The 15,403-nt window shown below is 42.1% G+C and overlaps 1 protein-coding gene across 3 annotated transcripts in view; it reads left to right on the plus strand.

The window, feature by feature from the left end:
- Positions 1 to 4,327: 4,327 nt before the first annotated feature.
- The window catches only part of TASOR (transcription activation suppressor), a 208,983-nt gene continuing 197,907 nt past the window's right edge, over positions 4,328 to 15,403 (plus strand). For all 3 annotated transcript variants that reach the window (XM_073574135.1, XM_073574137.1, XM_073574136.1), the window contains exons 1-3: positions 4,328 to 4,819; positions 9,346 to 9,488; positions 11,481 to 11,573. In XM_073574135.1, the coding sequence (XP_073430236.1) occupies positions 4,501 to 4,819; positions 9,346 to 9,488; positions 11,481 to 11,573 (555 nt within the window). In that variant the 5' untranslated portion in view covers positions 4,328 to 4,500. The remainder of the gene's footprint in view (positions 4,820 to 9,345; positions 9,489 to 11,480; positions 11,574 to 15,403) is intronic.

Here is a 15,403-nt window from a genome sequence, read left to right on the forward strand (position 1 = left end):
TCTTTGCCAACTGATTTTGAGAGGACTTGCAGGAGGGGACCGTTGACTAAAGGTCTAATCTCAGAAATATATAAAATTTTAGGTCTTCCGCGTGAAGGTCAACAACTAAAACACTCCTACATGTCTAGATGGGAGGCTATATTTTGACAGAGGTTATCACCTCAAAGTTGGCAAATTATATGGGAAAAAGCAGCCAAATCTTCTATTTTCACCCTTTATAAGGAGAATCTGTATAAAATACTGATGTTTTGATACCACACCCCTGATCTCCTCCACAGGCTGAACCCTTTACTCTCAGACCAGTGTTGGCGATGTGGCACTGATGTGGGTACTCAATATCATATTTTTTTGGTCATGTCTGGCGATCATGGGTTTTTTTGGAGGAAGTGAGACTGTTAATCCCCAGGGTTCTGTATGTGGAGGAGAGGCTCGACTATTTATCTGTTAAATATTTCCCCTAGGGGGATGAGAAAAAACACTCAGCCAAGTTGCTATAACATATTCTTAGGCTATGTGCACACATAGTTTTAGGTGCTGCAGATTTTTCCGCGCGGATTTTGAAAAATCCTCAGGTAAATTCTCAGGTCAAAAGACCTGCAGTTTACCTGCAGATTAGCCTGCGGTTTAGCCCTGCGGTTTCACACCTCTACAATGGAGAAGGTGCGAAACCACTGCGGATTCCGCACAAAGAATTGACATGCTGTGGATTTGAACCCCTGGAAAAACCTGCAGCATGTGCACAGCGTTTTTCAGTTTATCATTGAAAACAATGGTACTGTACAACGCAGCTAAATCTGCTGCGGACCCGCAGCTCCTGAAACGCTGCGGATCCGCAGCAGAATCCGCACTGTGTGCACATAGTCTTACAGCGGCGAGGTGTTTGACCACCCTTAACTGGAAGAAGTCCTCTCCTCCTTAATGTCAGCATTTATTGAATAGAATTAATAACATTCGTAGGATGGAATACCGTATTTTCCGGCGTATAAGACGACCCCCCAACTTTTCCAGCTAAAATAGAAAATTTTCTTAAAAGTCGGGGGTCTTCTTATATGCCATGTGTCATCTTATATGCCGGGTGCGGGGGAGTGGTCCCGATGACAAAGGGAGGGTGTATGTGGAGTTATCATCCCCCTTTTACCTCAGTGGTGGCAGCGGTGCTGTCTGCGGGTCTCTGTGCTGGGGATCGGCGGCTACTCCATCTGCACTGTGGCGGCTCTGTGCTGGGGATCGGTGGCGGCTCTGTGCTGGGGATCGGCGGCGGCTCCTCTTTGTTCAGCAATGGAGCTGCCTGGGCCTCTGGGCTTTGGGGAAATGCCGGAGGAGCCCCGACGCTGGACAGAGAGCCTCTGCAGCCGCCCCCCAGGACAGCGCCCCCACGCTGGACAAAGAGGAGCCGCCGACCCCCAGCACAGAGCCGCCACACTGCTGAAGGAGCCGCTGCACCGCTGCCACCAATGAGGTAAAAGGGGGATAACACCATTTACACCCTCCCTTGTTCATCGGGACCACTCCCCCCATATGCACTCGTCGTATAAGATGACCCCCAACTTTTAAGCAGATTTTCAAGGGTTAAAAAGTCGTCTTATACGCTGGAAAATACGGTATATGACGGCTCTCTTGGGAGCGAGAGTGGATGGTTTTGACTCCATCTGGGCCCCGAGGGACTACTTCTGGGCTCAGGCAAATTATTAGTCTAGCTTTTAAATATTTCTTCACCGGTTCGGATCCTGTATCCCTCCCCTTCCCATCCTTGATATGTGTCTTGTCTTTTTGCCTGTCTATATGAGGTTCATCCAGGATATTTTGTATTCATTTTTTGTGAGATGATCCTAGTTTGGGTAGGATATATCCTCTGCCTGCAACATCCTTCAGCATGACCGGTTTGGCAGTGGGTCAGTAATGGTGTGGGGTGGCATTTCTTTGGAGGGCCGCACGGTGTTGGGCTGTGAGCACAACCCCCATCTGTGGATGTCGGGCACTCAGACCATCCTCATGGAGTTGGTTTCTAACCGTTTGTGCAGACACATGCACATTTGTGGCCTGCTTGAGATCATTTTGCAGCGCTCTGGCAGTGTTCCTCCTTGCACAAAGCGCCTCCAGCCTCTGGACACTACGCTGACAGAAACAGCAAACCTTCTTGCCACAACTTGCATTGATGTGCCATCCTTTATGAGCTGCACTACGTGAGCCACTTGTGTGGGTTGTAGAGTCTATCTCATACTACCACGAGTGTGAAAGCACAATCAACATTCAAAAGTGACCAAAACATCAGCCAGAAAGCATTGGTACTATGATGTGGTCTGTGGTCCCCACCTGCAGGACCACTCCTTTATTGAGGGTGTCTTGATAATTGCCAATAATTTCCATCTGTTGTCTATTCCATTTGCACAACAGCATGTGAAACTGATTGTCAATCCGTGTTGCTTCCCAAGTGGACAGTTTGATTTCACAGAAGTTTGATTTACTTGGGAGTTATACTCTGTAGTTTAAGTGTTCCTTTTATTTTTTAGAGCAGTGTGTGTGTGTATATTTTTTTTTTTTAAATTAAGCGTCAAAAACTCATCGTGGGAAAGCAGCCAGATTAATGAATAAAACTGGAAGCTATCCATTTCTCACGGATTGATAGGTGGAGAAACATTTGTTTTCTTATCAGAGGAAAGCTGTCGAAACTTTGACCAAATTCAGACCAATCTACTTAAAGGGAATCTCTCACCCTTTTATTCGGCTTGCAGCTGCTGGCATAGACATCGGGGGCTCATCTACAGCATTCTGTAATGCTGCAGATAATCCTCTGATGTAACCTGAAAGATAAGAAAAACACGTTATATTATACTCACCGGGGTGGGCGGTCCGGTCCGACGCCTCCCTTCTTTATGCGATTACATCCTCTTCTCCCGTCCTGTAATGGCTGCGGCGCAAGCGCGCTGCTCTGCCCTGTTGAGGGCAGAGCAGAATTCTGCAGTGCGCAGGCGCCGGACCTCTCCTGACGCCTGCGCACTGCAGGACTCTGCTCTGCCCTCAACAGGGCAGAGCAGTGCGCTTGCGCCGCAGCCATTACAGGACGGGAGAAGAGGATGTCATCGCATGAAGAAGGGAGGCGTCGGACCGGACCAGACCGCCCACCCCGGTGAGTATAATACAACGTGTTTTTCTTATCTTTCAGGTTACATCGGAGGCTTATCTACAGCACTACAGAATACTGTAGATAAGCCCCCGATGTCTATGCCGGCAGCTGCAAGCCGAAAAAAGGGTGACAGATTCCCTTTAAGAGAAAAGTCACTGAAGTGTGCCTGACCCCTATAGAACACACGTATATAAAGTTATATGGATGCGTGCAGTTTTTTTTTTTTAACAGGTGGTTGGCAAAAGAGTCCCTTTTGTAACAAACTAGTTCTGAAACTTCAGTACAGTCGCCTCAGTCTTTACCGACGGCTCTTCATGCCCCATCACGAACACAGCTGGACAACCTCTTAGAAGCGTTCGCCGTCAAACAGCAGCTTTGATACGGACCTTCCTGCTTCTTGGCGGACGTATGTGAACGGCTGTATAGTCTGTGCTACCCATCACTGGCGTAAAGAGAGCGTCGCACCACTTTTATGCCAACCTTGGCGGCATTTTTTTCCTTCATTAGGTACACTGTTCCCGTTAACAGGCTCATTTCAGTCCTTGGTGGTCTTGCCGAGTTTCGCCACCTCAAACACATCCATAAGAAAGTTCCCATAAACACCTCGGCGTGTTAAGACATTTTTCTTTTTGTTGCATTGTTTTTACTTCATAGCCCCTTTGTCCATACACTTTCTTTCAATCTTCACTTTTGTGCTAACGTGTCTGAAACGTCTACCTTTATGGTTTTTAGGGTGCAAGTAGCAATAGTTAAGCTTTTATTTAAACATTTCCTATATTAACAGCAGTTTTTTTTTTTTTTTATAATAAAACAGACCAAAGTTTTACTTTTTATGTACGTAATAACCCATCAAAGAAAACCAAAACTATCATCAGGAAAACCCTGTACAAGCAGAATGCACTACGGAGAAACGCAGATTGTAATATATAACGAGAAAGAGACTTTTAACAGACAGGAAAAAAAAACAACTAAAAAAGCAAACCGCGCACCTCAGATCTGGAGGGAGACTCGCCTCACGCAGAGAGAAAGGAAAAAAGAAAAAAAAAAAAAAAAAAACAACAAGCTTTTAAAATGGCGGACGGTCCTGACAGGAATCCTTCTTCTCGGCTCTCATTGGTCAGTGAGGTCCGATCTCGTTCGTCTATTGGTCAGCTCTCGTTCTCCCGCCTCCTTTCATGACGTAGGAAGGGGAGGAGGGGAGGGTTGGTGAAATGCGGGAGCGCGGCACACGCGGGCACAGTCCGGCAGCGAGATGGCGTCCTGAGGGGAGGCTGAGGAGAATGCGGCGTCCTCTCACTGAAAAGCTCTCCCTTCGCCATTAAGATTTGCGACGGAACCAGTGGACGAAGAAAACGTGACGACGCTCCGTGTGTGTAATGTTCAACGGCGACAGAGGGAAAGAAGGCGCTGAAGCGATGGAAGAAGAGAAGCTCGGTGCTGTTAATATGGACGTCAACGGGGGCGGTGGAAATAACAGACTCACTGCAGCCGAAGACACAAGACTCCGCGGCTCACAAAATGGCGAAGCTGAAGAGATCGAGGCGGCTGCAGCTGCGGAAAGAACGGGCTGCAAGAGGAGAAACAGTGTTACCAGTGAACCGGCCAACATGGAGGGCGTTAGAGGGGGCAGCACCCCCACAGAAGAGCCCCCCAGAAAGAGGTTTCAGATTCCCAAGAAGAGCAGAGAAAAGAAAGGTGGTCGTCATCTTCTCCCTCCCTGTGTAGCTAGATGTGAATGGTGTCATGTTGCATGCCTATGAAGTAATCCATCACCTCGGCGCTATCCCGGGGGCCACACTGTAGGGCCAATGTAGAGGAGAGACTGACGTTCGTTATTAGCACGGTAAAGGCTCTCCACTGGAGGGCGCGCGCGAGCTGAGATCAGAGTTCGCTGTAAAGGGGGCGTTGACAGACGGACGGCCCCACCCACGCGTTTCATGTGCCACACCCATGCGTTGTGCAGTAAGAAAGAATTGACGTGGTTCCCCCACCCCCTCTATAGGAATAGTTTAGGACGTTATGCATTGCTGTTAGTGTGTAGTTTATCTTCTATAGCAACACTTTTTTTTTTTCTAAATGAAACCTGTCTCCGGGAAGGGAATTTGTATTTTTTTTTTTTTTATCATTTGAGATCTTCAGATTGTTTCCTTCCCACAATCATTGTTTACTTCCCACAGTAATGAAAACGGGAACTTCCAGTATAATAGGGGTTCTGACTCCTCCCCGTTATTGTTAGTCTAGTAGGTTCTAACTTTTAGCCAAGGGTATTTAATTTTGAGTGTTCTAGTTGAGACCTGTGGTTTAGGGCCAGTGATCAGCTTGTTTAGGTCTGTTTCACACATCCGTTTTTTGTGTCCGCCAAACGAATCCGTTTCCATTCTTTCCCGCAAACGGATCCTTTTTTTTTAAAAAAAAACGGATCCGTTTTTTGATGGATCTGCGGTAACTGCTAATGGAAGTCTATGGGACAAAAAAAGGATCCTCCAAAAAATGGATCCGTTTTGTTGACGGAAACCGACGGATTTTGACGGATTTGAAAAAACGGAAGTGTGCTCCAGGCCTTAAGGGGAGTTTGTTATATGTAATTCTAGATTAATAGGAAGTTGTCTAGATGTCCTAGTTTGAGAGTATACAGTTTTAATTATTTTTAGATCTTTTTTTTTTTTTGTTGGATCAGTTTACTTTGACTTCCTGATACAGTAAGACTGTTCTAGAATGGGATTTCATACCGTTTTGGTTTATTAAATTTTCGAGATTGACAATGTATCATTTAAAGTGTAAGAAAATTAAACTTTGAGGGAAAGCTTCAGACTTATTAACTATGCTTTTTATTTTCTTTTTTACGCACGTTTCCGCGTTGATTCAATTCTGTTCCGGATTTAATTTTTTTTTTAATTGGAAAAAATTGTCATGTATTAACAGAATTCACTTTACGCACCTGTGGCTGTTGGCCATTTGGAGGGTTGTGGTTATATACACATGGTTATCTCCCAATGGGACCTTGCTTTTGTACTTATGATCGTGTTTTATGTCATTAACGGTAAAGAGAACGGAGCTCAGTAGTGTAATGTGATACATTTTTCAAGAACCTTTGGGAATCCCCACCTTCAATGGGAATACATCAACTGTATAGGTTTGCCTTCTATTAGGCCTTTTTCACATCAGTTTTTTCCATCAGTCGCAATCTGTCATTTTTAGGAAAAAAGATCCAGCGACTGATGCTGCTGGATCCGTTTCTTTCTCATAGACTTGTATTAGCGACGGATGGTCTCGCGATTCGACCGTCGGAAATTTTTGTCTGTTGGGCGGAGACGACGGACAAAGGAACTTTTTGTCCACCGAGAAGTTGGACAGGGCCGGATTCGGCGCCATCTGTCGTTGGCTATAATGAAAGCCTATGGACACAGGATCCGTCACTGTCCGTCAAATGACGGAATCCAGCGACGGATTCATTTTTTTTTAAACTGAGCATGCTCCGATTAGTTTTACCAGGTAGGGCAGTCGGATCCATCGAAAAACCAGAACCGTTGCATCAATTTTTCACAATCTGTGACGGATCCGTTGATCCGCCGCACCGACTGATTGTGACTGACGCCAAAAAACTGAAGTGTTAGCGTTTTTTTGAGCAGCACATCGTGCGCGTCCATGCGTCATGCGTACCTATGTTTAACATGGGCGCATGGTGTTGCGTTTGCACCCATTCGCATGCGTTTTTTATGTTGTGTGCCTGATGCAGTATGTTGCATTTTTGGGTCTGCTGACAGGCGTCAAACACATGCTCACGCTTGCGCACGGAATGCGACAAAATAACGCATTACAGTCTGGGAATGCAGGCGTGCGCATGGACAGTCGATCATCTGCGTTTTCGGCGTAAATTTGTAGACGCTGGTTTTAACCCCTAGAGAACGAATGCACATCAAAAAGCGCATGCAAAACGCATGTTTTTTTCATGCGTTTCTATTGCGCACGATGCGCTGCGCAAAAAAAGTCAATGTGAAAATAGCCTTGGGCCTGTTTCACACATCAGTTTTTGTGTTCAGTCAAAATCTGCTAGAATGGCGGATAGCCAATCCGTTCCTGAACTGACCACCACGTTTGTCACCGGACCGTTATTTAAACGGATCCATGCAAGGAAGAATTTTAAAGGAGCCGCTGCCTGGGGAAGGAGAGAGAGAGATTTTTCCAGCCGTTAGAACAGAGTTTAGGGCTAAATTTCCGGCTGAGTGAAGTCTTTCGGCCATGCGCAGCGAGAAGTGCGGATCCTGCCGCCCGAAAAAACGTTACATGCTCCGTTCGGGCATGTCGGCGGACGTCAAAATTTTGGCGGATCCGCAAAAAAAACGGATCCAACGGATGGCCATCCGTCAAGATCTGCCGGTAATGCAACTCAATGGGAATAAAAATGGATCCGCCCAAAAAAAATGGCGGATCCGTTTTTTTTTTTTTAAAACGGCGGATTTTGACTGATGGACAAAAACTGATGTGTGAAGCAGGAATTAGTTGGTGTAATTTACACATTGTAATGTTACCTTTTAAAAAAAAAAAGTAGAAAAAAAGTTTTTGCAGTTTCTTAGGAAAAGCTCAAGGAGTGGTTGATAGTTGGATGGTTCCACCCATGAGGTTCTGTTAAAGTACATTTCCTGAAACATTCTCGAAGATGCTTAGAATGTAAAGTGGACACTTCATTGTGTATGTCCATTTTAAATAGCTCTGCTATGTATTATCGGGATACATTTAATCACTATCAATAAGTGGCCATAAAAATCAAATTAATTTTTTTCTAAAGTGAGACAGGCCTGTTTTCCCGTTTGTAGCTTTCAGGGGGAAAAAAGCATTAATATGACTAATCCTTTGTTCTCAGAGAAAATTAAGCAGTGCTAGAGGTGCCTGGCATTGGTTTAGTTTCCCGTCCCCCTCATTCAGCACATATGCATGCTCCTTGAAACTGATAGTACTTGCATATATGGAGGTCAGGAGGAAAGGCTGACTGCAGACGATCATTTGAAAAATATTTAGTCAATGTTCAACCTTATTTATTGAAGTAAATAAAAAAGTCCTGCACTTTTTTAAATTTTGGTTGATTTAACTCCATTGTAAATGATGACAATTTATAATTACGGTACATTATGACAATTTATAAAACATACCCTGATATTTTTCATGTCAGACCCAAGACTGTGGCATTAGTAAGTCAAACTTCAGACTTCTCAATTTCCCTGATTCCTACTTCCTCATACATGCTTCACTACTAGACATATAAAGTGAAGAACATATTCCTCTCCGCTACAAGCCTTAGAGCCTTAGGTCAGGAATAGAATTTACATTTATAGGACATTTCGTAACTTTCCCAAATTTTTATGAAAAAAATATTCAGCACATACGGCATTGAACTACCGTACCCAATTTGTTACATATTTTAGGTATCGATCCATTTTATGTTGAGTCTATCAAAATGGACACCGACTCCCACTACACACCTTTGGTCACACCTATGGATTGCGAGTAGAACTGGGATATAAAATAGAACAGGGCTATAGACTACAACAACTCTACTAATTAGAATAAAAAAACATTTTTGGAAAATTTTCTTTGCTAAAAATTTTAACGTATAAATATTGGCATTTGATCCTTTAAGAAAAAAACAACTGACTAGGAGACTAGACATCTCTTCTGTTTTGAGTTGTGCATGGAAATCTGACTTTCTCCATTCACTAATAATTTGCAGACCTGGGTAACCGAAAGCCATGCTTTTGACAATTGCTGATTTCTCAGATGGTGTACTATTGCGTGAAAACGTAGCAATTGTAAGATTAAGTTTACGGGAAAATGGTGTGGTCTCCTCTGAGGATGCATACCATTCAAGTTGGAAGTCAATAAGTTTCAATAATTGTCCGCGATTGCACAAAACCATTGTCTCTTTACTACTACTCTCAATCAATTTTGTATAGATGATATTTTTGGTGTCTCTAAAGCAGTGTCTTAATTTTAAGTAAACGCTAAAATTATATCTTGCTCTTTTGTAATCGTTCTTTTTACAGATTTTCGTGATGTCTCTTTAATTCTAAGTAAAGCGTAATAAAATTTTTGCACCATTGTTTTTGTTTGTGTTTTTGTTTTAACAAAACCACGATAATGACTGACAATTCAAAAAGTTACACAACGTATCTTTGGAAGTAACTTTACAAAAATTTTTTTTTTTTTTTTTTTTGTTCATCTTTTAGCTCTTCAGCCAATTAACGTTGGCTCACGGGATTTTGAGGAGGTACTGAAAATTCTACATTCGTCATACTTGGATGCAAATTCAAAGATGCATTTTACGTACCAGTCTGCTCGAATGGTTCACAACGAATTCTTGGAGAAAGAGGTCAGTGAGCATAAATTGGTCATCTGACTGATCACCTGTGCATTTGTAGAACCTTTTTGTTCTGGCACATTACTCTTTAATCTCTATTATTCATTTGGAAGACTGCGTTTAAAAAAAACAAAACCATCAAAGGCTTTGGATTTAACCCACGTAAATGAAAGCAGTAAAATACCTCTTGGAAAATGACATTTGTACCCCTATTTAAATCAGACAATGGCATCCTACTTGGCACATAGTAATGTTCACTTAGTTTTGTGTGCTTGATTAACTACTTAGGATGAGTACAGTCTGATTATTTATATATATATATATATATATACACAGTTAGGTCCATATATATTTGGACAGAAACATTTTTCTAATTTTGGTTCTAGACATTACCACAATGAATTTTAAACAAAACAATTCAGATGCAGTTGAAGTTCAGACTTTCAGCTTTCATTTGAGGGTATCCACATTAAAATTGGATGAAGGGTTTAGGAGTTTCAGCTCCTTAACATGTGCCACCCTGTTTTTAAAGGGACCAAAAGTAATTGGACAGATTAAATAATTGTAAATAAAATGTTCATTTCTAGTACTAGGTTGATAACCCTTTGTTGGCAATGACTGCCTGAAGTCTTGAACTCATGGACATCACCAGATGCTGTGTTTCCTCCTTTTTGATGCTCTGCCAGGCCTTCAGTGCGGTGGTTTTCAGTTGCTGTTTGTTTGTGGGCCTTTCTGTCTGAAGTTTAGTCTTTAACAAGTGAAATGCATGCTCAATTGGGTTGAGATCAGGTGACTTGGACATTCAAGAATATTCCACTTCTTTGCTTTTATAAACTCCTGGGTTGCTTTGGCTTTGTTTTGGGTCATTGTCCATCTGTAGTATGAAACGACGACCAATCAGTTTGGCTGCATTTGGCTGGATCTGAGCACACAGTGTGGCTCTGAATACCTCAGAATTCATTCGGCTTCTGTCCTGTGTCACATCAATAAACACTAGTGACCCAGTGCCACTGGCAGCCATGCATGCCCAAGCCATCACACTGCCTCCGCCATGTTTTATAGATGTGGTATGCTTTGGATCATGAGCTGTACCACGCCTTCGCCATACTTTTCTCTCCATCATTCTGGTAGAGGTTGATCTTGGTTTCATCTGTCCAAAGAATGTTCTTCCAGAACTGTGCTGGATTTTTTAGATGTTTTTTTAGCAAAGTCCAGTCTAGCCTTTTGATTCTTGATGCTTAGGCGTGGCTTGCACCGTGCAGTGAACCCTCTGTATTTACTTTCATGCAGTCTTCTCTTTATGGTAGATTTGAATATTGATACGCCTACCTCCTGGAGAGTGTTGTTCACTTGGTTGGCAGTTGTGAAGGGGTTTCTCTTCACCATGGAGATTATTCTGCGATCATCCACCACTGTTGTCTCCTGTGGGCGCCCAGGGCTTTTTGCATTGATGAGTTCACCAGTTCTTTCTTTCTCAGGATGTACCAAACTAGATTTTGCCACTCCTAATGTTGTAGCAATCTCTCAGATAGGTTTTTTTCTGTTTTTGCAGCTTAAGGATGGCTTGTTTCGCCTACATGGAGAGCTCCTTTGACCGCATGTTTCCTTCACAGCAAAACCTTCCAAATGCAAGCACCACACCTCAAATAAACTCCAGGCCTTTTATCTGCTTAATTGAGAATGACATAACGAAGGGTTTGCCCACACCTGTCCATGAAATAGCCTTGGAGTCAATTGTCCAATTACTTTTGGTCCCTTTAAAAACAGGGTGGCACATGTTAAGGAGTTGAAACTCCTAAACCCTTCATCCAATTTTAATGGATACCCTCAAATGAAAGCTGTAAGTCTGAACTTCAACTGCAACTGAATTGTTTTGTTTAAAATTCATTGTGGTAATGTCTAGAACCAAAATTAGAAAAATGTCTCTGTCCAAATGGATATGGACCTAACTGTATATGCCAGTCCTTTCCCAAATTCCATACATTTTTTTTTTTTTTTTCTTAGTTCACTGAAAAAAGAAGACAATTGAAATTTGAGGGTCGATCAGATAAAGAACTTGTCGAATCTTACACTTTTCTTTTGGTTGATGAAGATCAGGTAAGGAAATCCAATGCGGTTGATTGTCCATGAAGTGCTTTGTTTTAGCGAAGCAGACGCTGAGGAAAAAACTTTTGCTAGTATAGAGGCTTGCCTATACTATTTTCACAGGCTTCTTATATTTTTTAGTGATTCTCTGATCTAACCCAGGATTGAGATGACTGGACCACTGACTGCCTGCATTTTATGAACCGTATTTAATTTTTTTTTACTTTTTAATTTCTCAATTTCCTGGCAGTTTCAGATCTCACGGGCCTATCTTTTGCTACTTAGTTTTAGTCAGCTTCTGTTTTAGTTTTTCGATATGCATTTATGACAATCTAATGGCGCACACTGAAATTTCTGTAGTCACATGAAAAGATGAGGTCCATATCTGGTATTCGAAGGATTTTTATGGTTAAACAGTAGTAAATATACAGTTTGGACATTCTCTCACCGACGCTAATGGAAAGAAACACAGTCTCAAAAACCACCAAGGACTCTAGTAAAATAAAAAAAATGTGGAAAGATGCAGACCTAGGACTCTCGTCGATTAGTGAAAATGTATCATGCAGTGAAAACGTACTGCAGATTTTATTGGAGTCTAGAACTATGTGAGAAATCCTTTGGAAGGACATCATTCAACTTGTGGTTTGAGTAGTTTAAATTGGCATCAATCTTACAGGAAGCTGCAACAAATTAAAAGTACATGCAAGCTTTAAGCTGCTTGCTAACTTCTAAATGAGCATTGCACCTCAGCTGAGAACTTTTTGTTCCAATCTAGTCTAGTTTACATAGGAATGCAATTCACAGGATGTGGGTTGACCTTCCTTTAGGCTTTCATACTGTTTCTTAGAATTGTGTTGGCAAATATCAGAATGCTTTGTCTTAACATGTCTCGCTAGGAAAAAACAAACTTCATCCCATACAAAATCTGTTACCTGGTCAAGTCTTATCTGTAGTCAGACATTTGCTTAACACCTTATGGTCAATGTGTAAGTTATGATAGATTACAATGCCATAACTTCACTTCCTTTGGGCTTACATGAATGGATGACAATTCATTGTTCACCTTGGACGACCTTCCTGTGACAGCACCTGATGCCCATTTCACAAAAAAAAGCAACCACAGAGTTTCTGATGCATAGCCAGTTTTATTTTTACAAGAAGCATTATTTTGTATGTTGCTGGCAGTTTTTCATAGTGCTGTTTAATGAAGCCTACAGATCTATGAACTTACAATTTAGCTGCCCAAGTGCTTAAAGTAGCAGTCAGCTATTCTTCCTACCCTCCCTCATACACCTGTATGCTCAGCTCAAAAGGGAGAGTATCCGCCGGACACCTTGTGAAATACTCTGCGACAGGGGTCAAGCATAATGTATCGGGCTAACCTATGCATATCTGATCTGGCTGTTTAGGTGGAATCTGTGAGTTTGGACAACGTCAATATAATGGGTATGGTCACCTTAAAAAACAAAAAAAAAAACAAAAAAAAAAAACCCCGCTTTTTCTTTTTGGGACAAGAAATTAAATCAAGCAGTCGTCACTAGGGGGAGTATGTTCTTCAAATCATATGCATACACTGTGATAAATGAATGCATGAATTCCACTATTCCTAGACGTAACAGAAAAATGAGGCTCTTGGTTAACTTATTTTATGCAAAAATGTGTGCACCGTCGACTTAATAAGGTGATGTCATATGGATGGACCAAGAACTCTTGTAATACCTCAATATGATCTTAGGAAAGAGCTTAATTAGAGCTAAGGAGGAACCTGTCTGGTAATAATGATTTGATAAAGGGCACATGTGTTACTCAACAATCAAAAGCAATAGAACCAGAAGCATATCCACTTTAAAGGGAACCTGTCACCAGTTTTGTGACAAAGCAGCTAAAAATATAATCTTATTCAGCATCTGCGCTGCATTCCCTAAATCCTTATATAACCCCGTGACTCCCCTTGTATATTCCCAAAAACCTTTTCTAATTTCTCCCACGCTGTATGGGAATCTTCTCAGTCCGGTCTGATGGGTGTGGTTTCGGGCCTCTCCATTCCTCCCATCGGCTGTTTGCTCACAGTCCTACTTCGTGGATGACTCCTCTTGTGTCACCCACATCGCTGTGCGACAACTCATTCCTGCTCAAATATTTTTTGCACCTGCGCACTATGCTTGGCCCAACTACGGGCAAAGCTGAAAAACTGAAGTGTCATGCGCCGGCATACATACTTCCTGCTCATGTACCGGGACTACCTTTGCTAGTGCATGTGCACTTCTGTTTTTCGGCTTTGCCCGCAAGTTGGGCAAAACATGTTGCGCAGGTGCAAAACGCAGTATTTCTGAACATGTTATCCATGTCAGGAGGATGGCAAGCAGAAGCCGGGAGGAGGGATGCAGAGGCCCGAAACCACGCCCATCGGACCGGACTGAGAAGATTACTATATAGCGTGGGAGAAATTTAAAGGTTTTCCGGAGTATACAAGGGGAGTCGGGGATTCTATAAGGATTTGGTGAATGCATGGCAGATGTTGAATAAAGTGTTATTTTTAACTGCAATTTCACAAAACTGGTGGCAGGTTCCCTTTAATAAAAGAATTTCCAAAACACTTGGAATTGTTAGAATAAAGAATAGAAAATCCAAGATTCTATTTGGTCAGATTGTTGATCCAAACGTTGAATTTTTTTTGGAAGTCATATAAGCAAGACAAATTTACTGTATACTTTTGCGTCGCTTAGACCACAGTCGCTTGCACCACAGTCTTGAAGATGAACAGTTGCTTTACAAAAGTTGAGAATATACAATAAAGATAATAAAAACTACATTCGATAGTCAACTATGCTCAACTGGCAACTCTATCCAGAAAAAGCAAGTGTTCATATGTTTTCAGCAGGAAGATGGAAGTAAGCTGCTATCTTGCTGGAGAACAAAGATTGGGAGTTTAAAATTCACACAAGTTGAATATATATTTTTTTTTTGCGCAATACCTGTTGGTTGAAGAGTTGGGAAGGCCGCCATACACAACAGGTAGTCAAACTATTCCACCAAATTGGCTGGCTCATCAACTTAAATTTGGGTCTTGGATTGGAACTTGTCCTTCAACAATTTGTGCATTAATTAATATTACAATTGACAGAACCTGTCGTAAATCTTCATGGACATCTATATTTTTTTTCATTACATGAGGCACTTTTTTCCTGCCTAGTAACTGCCTTATTTACTTAAAAAAAAAACTGCTAAAGATGAGTTACTGTCAGCACAATGAAATGTTGGGTTACACAACATATTGAAATTTATGGAAGGGAGGAACAGAGTTAAAGACAGAGTTAGATTGAAGGTTTTAGCATCCTTATCAAGTGCTGGATTCATATCTGTTAAGTTCCAGCTTGGGACTGATACATAATTTTCTCCACGCTGCTGCTTTTGTGTATTACTTACGGAAATGAAAAGGCAAAAATCCCTTCTGTGTCTTCTTGTGTGTGGGAGACATTAGAGCAACGTGTCTCCTAACAGTTGAGTCAATTGCATTGTAAAAGTGGTGAAAAAATGCAGTATACAAGTATTATAATGACCAGAAATAGGGCTGGTCCTTCTGCACATGACGGCTTAGGCCTGTTTCACACTTCAGTTTTTTTCCATCAATCAAGATCCGCCGTTTTGGTAAAAAAACGGATCCGCCATTTTCTTTGGCGGATCTGTTTTCTTTATCGCCTTATTGGGGGACACAGAATACCATGGGTGTATGCTGCTGCTGCTAGGAGGCTGACACTATGCAAAACAAGAAAATTAGCTCCTCCCCGGCAGTATACACCCACCGACAGGCACCAAGCACCTCAGTTTGTGCTTAGTGTCTG

Source organism: Dendrobates tinctorius, unplaced genomic scaffold, assembly GCF_039654945.1.
Source record: "Dendrobates tinctorius isolate UK_male_01 unplaced genomic scaffold, ASM3965494v1 ptg000038l, whole genome shotgun sequence".
In the NCBI taxonomy this organism is placed as follows: domain Eukaryota; kingdom Metazoa; phylum Chordata; class Amphibia; order Anura; family Dendrobatidae; genus Dendrobates; species Dendrobates tinctorius.